Raw genomic sequence first — 10,000 nt, 5'->3', positions numbered from 1 at the left:
CATCAGATTTAAGAACATCCTCTGCCCAGCAACCACCAGGCTCTTAAACTCTGCACAACACTAACGTCATCAACTATGATCTTCTGTGGACTGTGCTTTGGTTACATATGGACTTGGGTTTTTGTACTCTTGTGGCCATCTAGCAATACAGTTATTAATTTATTAAATTAAATCATTGATTATAATATATGTTCTGTGTGTATTCATTTACAGGTCTGTTAAGCTGCAGCAAATAAGAATTTAATTGTCCTGTTGTCAGTAGATATGGCATTTAAACATTTCAGTCTTGAAGCAAAAAGTCAGCTGTCACCTAGTTGCAGGTTTGAGGGGCTAAATGACTGAAGGTCATTGAACTGAATTGTTAATCATGTTTCTCCCCTCCCCTTTTTCCCTTCTCTCTCACTCCTTGTCTGGTGTTATTGATGACAGGCAATGGCTGCAGCTTTTTCATTTCTCTCTTCCACTGTCTGATTTTATTTCAGACCTGCAGTGGCTGCAGCTTTTCCTCCTGTCTTCCCCACCGTCTGATTTTATTTCAGCCATGCAGCAGCTGCAGTTTTTTTCCCTTTCTCTCTCCCCCATTGTCTGATTTCATTTCAGTTGTGCAGTAGCTGCAGGGTTTTCCTCCCCTCCCCCATTGTTTGATTTTATTTCACATGAGCAGCAACTGCAGCTTTTACCTTTTTTTCTCTCTCTCTCTCTCCCTCCCTCCCACTGTCTGATTGTATTTCAGACGTCCTGCATTTCCCCCCCCCTTCTTTCCCCACCACAGTCTTCATTTTATTTCGGACGCACTGCATCTTTTTTCCCCCATTCTCTTCCCACCCCACTGTTGGATTTTATCTCAGACGGGCAGCAACTGCAGCTTTTTCTCCTCTCTCCCACACTGTTTGATTTTATCTCAGAAGTGCAACGTCTGCAGCTATTTTTTTTTCCCTCTTATCTTCTCTCCTCTCCTTTCCTCCACTGCCTTATTTTATCTCAGACGTGCAGCGTCTCCAACTTTTTCCCTCTTCTCTCCCCCACTGTCTTATTTTATCTCAGACTGGCAGCATCTGCAGCTGTTGCTACCTGTCCACGTGACTGCGTTGCTCCTCTGCACCGGGAGAGGGCGCTTCCGACGTCGGAAAGACTACATCTCCCAGAATCCCATTCGGAACAGGTAAACGACCAAAGTCAATCGAAAAAAACCAATATATATATATAATACGCGGCGGTTTAAATGTGGCGGGGAATGCGCGCGTAAATGAAATTTAAATCTGTTTTCAGGCCGGGGGGGAGGGGGAGGGGGAGGGGCAAGGTTGTGAAGGGTCTAGAACAAGGTGACGTAATGAATGGGCGGGCGCGCGTGCGCGGTGGGGCGGCGGTGCGGAGGGATACGCGCGTGCGCGGTGGGGCGGCCATGGCGGAGCAACACGCGGCGGTGAGCAGGCGGGGGGGGGACGCGGCGGCTCGAGAGCGGCAGGTGCGGGGGGGGGGGCAGGTGAGGGGAGGAGGAGGAGGAGGGGTGGGGGGGGGGTGTAGTAGAGATGGGGGGGGTCGTTGAGGATCGGGGGTGGGAAGAGGGGGAGGAATGGGGGCAGTAGAGGGTGAGGGGTGAGGGGTGAGGCCTGGGGGGAGTGGAGGTGGGGGATGGGATGGGGTGAGGGGTAAGCCTAGTGGGGGATGGGATGGGGTGAGGGGTAGGCCTAGTGGGGGGTGGGGTGAGGGGTAGGCCTAGTGGGGGGTGGGGTGAGGGGTAGGCCTAGTGGGGGATGGGGTGAGGGGTAGGCCTGGTGGGGGATGAGAGATTGAGGATGGGGGGGGGGGTAGGTGGTGGCAGGGAGAGTTGAGGAGGGGGATGGTGGCTGAATGGGGGGGGGGGGGGGCAGTGAGAGGCTGGATATAGGGAGGTCAAGGGCTGAGGGGGAGGTATTGGAGGAGAGGCAGTGTGGGGAGGGGGTGGGGATGGAGATAGGTGGGGGAAGGAGAGTGAATTTGGGGGGGGGGAGGGAGGATGGGAGAGGCAGTGTGGGGAGGGAGGGGTTGAGGGTGGGAGGGAGATGTGGGGAGGTAGGGTGGAACAGATGGTGTTGGAGGGGTGGGGGGGGGAGAAGGATTAGTGGGTGGTGGGGACATGTTTGGGAAGGATGTGTGGGGTGAGAAGGGGGTGAGGGAGAACGAGGTCTTTGGAATATTTCACTATTATGTGGGAGGTTACAATGTATAAGTTTGTTGTCCTTTCTACATTATAAGTGATTGCCTTTCAGTTGTGCTGCAATATTAATTTTTAAATCTTCCGCATCCTCTAAAGTCTTGACATGTGTTTATGCAGTAATCACAAGGAATGTTTTAATGCCTGTTCTAACAGGTTCTTCCACCCCAAGTATCTGTTCCCTCGCTTCAAAATTTGCACTTCTTGTATTTTGGCAATATGAGTGAATATAACTTGTTCAATTTCATCTTGTGCCCAGTTGTTCATCAGTCATTCTCTATGTAGATCCCATGATTGCACAAGGAACTGCAGATGTTGATCAGAACATAGTGCTGGAGGAATGCAGCAGGTCAGGAAGCATCTGTGGAGGGAATGGACAGATGACATTTTGGGTCTGGACCTTGAAGATGTCAGTCTGTCCATTCCCTGCACAGATCTTGCTTGACCTACTGAGTTCTCGACCCTTGACCCGAAACATCACTCATTCCCTCTCTCCAGACAAGCTGCGCTACTCTGTCCCGCTGAGTTACTCCAGCATTTGTGTCCATCTTTGGTTTAAACCAGCATCTGCAATTCCTTCCTACACACACAAGTTCTTTCAGCACTTTGTTTTCTGCTCCAGATCCTATGGTTCTTATTTTATAAACATATCCATTGCCATAGATGGCTGTGGAGGCCAAGTCAATGGGTATTTTTAAGGCCGAGATTGACAGATTCTTGATTTGTAAGGGTGTCAGAGATTTTGGGGCGAAGGCAGATGAATGGGGTTGAGAGGGAAAGGTCGATCAGCCATGATTGAATGGCGCAGTAGACTTGGTAGGCCAAATGGCCTACATTGTCCTATCAGGGACACATGACAATAAACTCTCTTGAATCTTGAATGGCCTAATTCTGCTCCTAGAATTTATGATCTTATGTGCCAATGTTTTCTTGAATGCCTTTTTGAAATCCATGTTCAAACTATACGCCCATCAGCCAGTTTCTGTACCTTCAAAAAGGAACATCAGTTGAACACACTTTTCCTTTTATAAATTAATGCTGTTCTTTTTGTTACTCCATGTTCTCCAAGTGCCAATTGATTTTGTTCTATATTATTAAAACTATAATGGAAGCTTTCCAGAGCAGATTACCTGAGCCCAAATATTTGACTTGCACTGAATTATTTACATGCCAAATCTCCAAATGTATTTGTATCATGTAGCTTGATGTAATCTTCCTGCACCCACCCCCTCTCCCCATGGTGTTTTATTCTGTACTTTTGATTTGAATCCAAAGTATTCATAAGTATGAAGTGGCCTCAGCATCAATTTCCTAATTCACTGATTTCTTCTTTATGGCAATATCTGTTTTGTAACTTCATCTTAAACATTTGTTTAAGCACACTTGAAGAATAGGTTCCAAAATCAAATCTAATTCAATTTAAACCTTTTATTCTGGATTATGTTGGGTTAAACCTCCAGTTTAAATTCCATTTGGAATATCTTGGAGGACCAAGAAACCAAGAACCAAGACTAACATTCAATTAATTGTTCTAATTTGTGAACATCACAAACTGTTATTTTTTCTGCGACCAGCAAGAGATTGTTCATGCTAGCCTGCTATGTTGATGAGCCAGTTCCTGGCAAAACCTGAATATTATGCAAGTTCTGTGTATTTAAACAATTATATTTTAATCCAATATTGGTAATGTTGGAGCTGTGCAACACAGCTCTAACATTACCAGAGCTGCCATTCAGCCTTGAGACATACTGAGTAAGACAAGCTGTCTGTTTACATCCAAGGCCTCTGTGTAGTGGCCAAAGCAAGATAGTTTACTATATTTAACACAAGGAACTGTAGATGCTGGTTTGCAGAAAATGACGGGGCTGCAGCACCTGGAGCAACCCTACCCGCTGAGTTACGCCTGCACTTTGTGTCTTTAGTTTCCAATAATCTTCAACGAGTGGAGAGGAAAAGATTGGACAAGAAGGACAAGAAGGCTCTGCAGAAAGTAGTGCGTTCGGTCGAACGCACTATGGGAACTTCACTCGCCCCCCTGCAGGAACTATACATCAGGAGGTGCAACTCCAGAGCCAATAAAATCATGGGAGACCCCTTCCACCCCTGCAACGGACTGTTCCAGCTGCTACGGTCAGGCAAACGCCTCCGTTGCCATGCTGTGAGAACGGAGAGATTGAGAAGGAGTTTCTTCCCAGAGGCCATTAGGACTGTAAACTCCTAAACACCAGGGACTAACCTCACTGTACCACTCCACTGCTTTTTTTTAAAATTGCTGTTTTTTTCCCTTTTTCCTTCTGCCCACAATATTTAATATGAGTTGTAGTTTGTTTGGTTGTTTGTTTGTCTTTTTGCACAAAATCCGCGAGCATTGCCACTTTTCATTTCACTGCACATCTCGTATGTGTATGTGACAAATTAACTTGACTTGACTTGAAGATTGGTTTGTTAAAGGTTACCAAGAAACATGAACTCCAAACCCTAAACCTAAAATCTGGTTGGCAGGAAGGCATACGAGTAATTTGGGTTGAAAAGGTGCTGGGAATTCCAGAGCTACCATTGTGTGCTTGACTGATCAATGACCTGGCTGAATTTCCTCCACCGTTTTGTTTTCCAGGAAATGGAGGACACCGTAATCAGTCCTGAAAAGGCCGAGGAAGCCAAGTTGAAGTTAAAATATCCAAAGTTGGGACAGAAACCCGGTGGATCAGAATTTCTGAGGAAGCGACTACAGAAAGATGTAAGTATTTATAGGAAGAAATTTTACTTGTCAGCTAAATCTTTACATTCTTCCCCGAAGAAGGGTTTCGGTCCGAAACGTTGCCTATTTCCTTGAAGAAGGGTTTCGGCCCGAAACGTTGCCTATTTCCTTCGCTCCATAGATGCTGCCTCACCCGCTGAGTTTCTCCAGCATTTTTGTCTACCTTCTCTTTGGATGTTTTCCTGATCTGGTTTTGTATATTCATATTTATAAGTAATGAGAACATTTTTATCCGCAATTGAATATAGATAATTTTTAAAGCCATTCAGTTGTTGACTAGATAGCGGGCATCTAAAAGTGGGAATTTGAATCTGTTCAGGAAGAATTTACACTTTTTAACTATGGCATCTTAGTGCCTGGCTTCAAAGATGAACGCAATAAACTATTTTGTTTTCCTTCCACAACTTGGAATGCAATCTTTCTTGCCAGATCAATGATTATCCTGTGTTTTCCTGGTTTTCTTTGGAATCCACAGCAAAGTGACAGGCTTTTATGTGCCATTTACATTTCAGTATTTAAATCTTGTTCAGTGTTAAACTCCTCTGCGCCCAATTTCTGTTGTTCCATTTCAAAGTCCAGCCTCGGAATTGTTTTTTTATTCCTTCACTTAACACTAAAAATTGCCTGTCTCATCTTCTGATTTTTTTTTTCCCCTCATCCTATCTTCTAACCTATACAAGGTGTTTGAAAATTGAAATGCTTTTCATTTTCTTCCCTCAGCTCCCTCTGAGACAATTTAATTTTGGAATGTTTTGGTATTTGTCACTGAAAAGCCACATGCTATAAATTTAATTATATGCCCTCTTAAAAGCTTTTTAATTTTTGAATTTAGCTGTCGTTTTTTCTCATGGGCCATCTTGCTGAATAAACTGAAATGTTACCCTTCCATCTCCAGTACAGTCACATGGACTCTGCATGTGTTTGATTCTCCCCCACACTTAATCTGTACCAACCCTTTATCACACTGCTTTTTAAAAATGAATCATCTCCCTTGTCCTTGATTTTTTACTTTTAGTTTATCTGATCATCAGTAGTAAAATAATGAACAAAAAATAATGGTGAACATTAACACATTTTTTTCTTCCACAACCAAAAACGTTCATGGCCCAATGTGTTTGAATAATTAAAAATTACTAATTGTGCTGAAGTGACTTTTATTTATTTTTAATGTTTGCTTCTTTTACATTGTTCAATCTATAATAGTGCATCTGATCTTTTGCAATTCCTCAGATTAATCGTGGCAGGGCTCAATTTAGGTCACAAGTTGTATGTTTTGATGATAATCACCAGATAGAAGCAGTTACTTTGATAATACAACTTCGTCAGTTCTGTTATTTCCTCTTGGCCTAAATGAATGACTACATTTTTCTTAATAGCCTTTGGTTGTGGATAAATGTAAGTGATGGCATTGGATAGACAGTACCTTCTACCCAGTTAGAAAATGTCAAAAACTAGAGATCATATCTTTAAGGTGAAAGGGGCAATGTTTTTAAAGGAGTGCGCAGGGCAATGTTTAGAGGGTGGAGGGTGTCTGCAACGCACTGCAAGGGTGGTGGCAGACAGATATGATAGTGGCATTTAAGAGGCTTTAAGAGATGCAAGGAATACAGATCACATCCCTTGTAATCTGTATCCCTTTAGTTGAGATCCCTTTAGTTAAGTTGGGATCATGTACGGCATGGACATTCTGAGCCGAAGAACTTGTTATTGTGTTATACGGTTGTTTGCCTCATGTCCCTCCAAACCTGTCCTATCCATGTACCTGCAAACTGTTTCTTAAATGTTGGGATAGTCCCTGCCTCAACTACCTCCTCTGGCAACTTGTCCATTCATCAACCACCCTTTGTGTGAAAAGGGTACCCCTCAGGATCCTATTAAATCTTTGCCCCTTCACCTAAACCTATGTCCTCTGGAACTAGATTCACCGACTTTGGGCAAGAGATTCTGTGCATCTACCCGATCTATTCCTCTCATGATTTTATACACCTCCATAAGATAACTCATCCTCCTGCGCTCCAAGGAATAGCTTCCCAGCCTACTCAACCTTTCCCTATAGCTCAGACCCTCTAGTCCTGACAACATCCTCGTAAATCTCTGTACCCTTTCCAGCTTGACAATATCTTTCCTTTAACATGCTGCCCAGAACTGAACACAGTACTCTAAATGCGGCCTCACCAACGTGTTGTACAACTGCAACATAACCTCCCAACGTCTATACTGATGAAAGCCAATATAAATTTATTTAATTATTATTGATCAATTTGGACCAATGTATTCAGACCAATTTCTCTGCTCTAACCCTACAAATTATTTTCTACAAATCAAACTTTGCAAATCAGTCTGAAGAAGGGTCTTGACCTAAAATGTCACGTATTCATGTTCTCCAGAGATGCTGCCTGACTTTTATTAACCAGCATCTGCAGTTCTTTGTTTTTGCTTCTAAATTATTTTCCCTCCATTGTCAATCCTTCCCTCTGGAAAAATCCTGATTTGCCATTTTTCACACCCTGACTTTCAGTACATTTACTCTCTCACCCCTATCGCTTGTTCTTTCACTCATTAGGTTCCCGATGGGCAAGTGATTGGAGCTATGAATCTGTAATTGCTATCAAATCTCCTCTCAAACTTTGCTCAGGGGAGAAAATCCACAATTACAGCAGGAATAAAAGCAGTAAATGCTGGAAACACTCGGGTCAGGCAGTGTTTGATGAAAAGAAAAAACAGTTAACCTTTCACACCTGGATACTTCATCAGAACTGGGATATAGAGAGAGAACAAGTTTGTTAAACTAACTCCCATTACTGAAACATTAACAGTTTCTCTTTCCTCAGATACTGCCTGACCTGCTGTGAGTTTACAGCATTTCCTGTTTTTATTTCCTTTTTAAACCGTGACACAGTATATTTCTGTATCATTCCCTTTGCTCCACCTACTTATTACTTAAGTTTGCATTAATTGTATTTTTGTACCATATTATCTGATATAATTGGATAACACGCAAAACAAGACTTTTCACTCGGTACATGTTATAAGAATAAACCTAAACCTACTAATTTGTGGCCGAACCAGTATTTTCATCATTAAAAAATCAAACATAACCATCCTGCTCTTGCCTCTGGCTATAAGTTCCAGGATCTCTAAACTCATTCATGAAATTACATGGATTTATTCATGTTAACTCAGATCTTTCTGTTCCTGAATATCCTTCCTATTCTTCAGAACCAGCTCAGTATGCCAACTTGGTCAGCATGGACAAAGTGGGCCAAAGGGTCTGTTTCTGTGCCATACAGCTCTATGACTATAAATGTGTCTTTAATCTATCTTGTATCTCCTTGTTTTTTATTAACTAGTAGGTTTGAAATTTATATTAATATTGAGCAGGGTGATTGAAATTTGAAAAAATCAGAGGCCAAATTTGTAATAGTGCATTAAGTCAATAGTGAATGGCAGCACAGTGGTAGAGCTGCTGCCTTATAGCGTCTGAGACCCGGGTTCAATCCTGCCTGTGTCTAGTTTGTACATTTTCCCTGTGACCACGTGGGCTTTCGCTGGGTGCTCCGGTTTCCTCCCACACTTCAAAGAGGTACAGGTTTGTAGGTTAATTGGCATCTGTAATTGAAAATTGTCCCCAGTGTGTGGGATAGAACTAGTGTGTGAGGTGATCACTGGTCTGTGCAGGCTCGGTGGGCCGAAGGGCCTGTGCCTGCACTGTATCTTTAAAGTCTAAAGTTTTGAAATTGTATCATTGTTTAGTGAGAACTGTTTTTACATTGCAGCCCAAGTACTTTGATTCAGGAGATTACAATATGGCTAAAGCCAAGATCAAGAACAAGCAGCTGCCGACCAGTGGAGCAGACAAGAACCAAGTGACGGGAGAACACATTCCCACTCCGCAAGATCTGCCTCAGAGGAAGCCTTCACTTGTCGCTAGCAAACTGGCTGTCTGATAACCTCGTGAAGAATGCATAAAATCTGTCATTCCTCTTTCTCGCTATTAATTCCTGTGTTTTAGCTTTTTTTCTTGTACCATTACATCAACATGTCTGACAGCTTGGCAGATAAACCACAGCACTTTGTTGTTGTTGCAAGAAATATTAGTAAACACAGAACAATGAGATCTTATAAACTAAAAACCATGCACTGATGGCAAAGGCATTGATGTTATAAGTAGGTAGTAGTGGACTACAGTACTGAGGCACAATGTAACTTCATGTAGAAGCATCCTGAGAAGTATTGTCATTAAGTGTTTTACCTTTTTACTATTCATTAGTGCTACTGTACAATTCTAGATTGAATTAGGTAAGTCTGATTTTGTTTTCCCTTTCCTGTGTCATTGTTTATTACGGTTCCCAATGTTGCAAGTGGCAGTCCATGTGGATGTGAACACAAAATTGCATAGAACATGTTTGAAAAACCAAGAATCTGGCCCAGTTTTCAATGAACCTTCAGAAATGTTAAACCAATTTAAATGTTCATTAATTGGACAATATTTGTCCACACTGCTATACCCCATCCTCGATATATTTCAGTCTCTATATCTACTTGTGCCTCTTGTAGTTCTGAATGGTATTCCCTAAAGATTGGTAGATTAGGGCGATTATATATTCAAGGTGATTGAAATGTGCATGAGCATAAACTGTGCAGTCACTTTGTGCCATTTTTTTGTAAATAAAATAGTTTTGCACTATATGCTGTTGCTACATTTAAATACCGGGGAGTTGTGTGCAATTAGTTTGCTGCAAATCTTGAGTGTGGGGAATCAGTTGGTCTTCTAGGTTTCAGCACTTTATAACAGGAGGATGATATAAACCCTCCAGATATCATTGGGATGCATCAGAAGATCGAACCTAATCAATTGAAGAGTAGAAGTTAGTGAAACTGACTATTCCTCCAAAGAAACACATTTCCAAACACTTCAAATTATAATTTGGATTCATCTGCGTGCTACATTTAGTGTCCAGCTGATGCTTTTGATGGGTTGTGCTAGCATTTAACAGTTATATAATTCTCTGCAATTATAGCCTATTGGCCTGTTCCCATATGCATTT

General features: G+C 42.4%; 1 protein-coding gene across 2 annotated transcripts; it reads left to right on the top strand.

Annotated features, from left to right (window-relative positions):
- Positions 1 to 1,345: 1,345 nt before the first annotated feature.
- arpp19 (cAMP regulated phosphoprotein 19) lies at positions 1,346 to 9,641 on the top strand. 2 transcript variants are annotated; one of them, XM_033050057.1, is made up of 3 exons: positions 1,346 to 1,423; positions 4,809 to 4,931; positions 8,729 to 9,641. In XM_033050057.1, the coding sequence occupies exons 1-3, from the start codon at positions 1,403 to 1,405 to the stop codon at positions 8,897 to 8,899; spliced, it is 315 nt and encodes a 104-aa protein (XP_032905948.1). In that variant the 5' UTR covers positions 1,346 to 1,402; the 3' UTR covers positions 8,900 to 9,641. The 2 variants fall into 2 exon arrangements, with proteins under 2 accessions (XP_032905948.1, XP_032905946.1); XM_033050055.1 differs by having other exon boundaries at positions 1,364 to 1,465.
- The last annotated feature ends 359 nt before the right edge of the window (positions 9,642 to 10,000 follow it).

This window comes from Amblyraja radiata, chromosome 34, assembly GCF_010909765.2.
Source record: "Amblyraja radiata isolate CabotCenter1 chromosome 34, sAmbRad1.1.pri, whole genome shotgun sequence".
Lineage (NCBI taxonomy): Eukaryota > Metazoa > Chordata > Chondrichthyes > Rajiformes > Rajidae > Amblyraja > Amblyraja radiata.
This window is presented reverse-complemented; position numbering and strand designations above follow the sequence as displayed.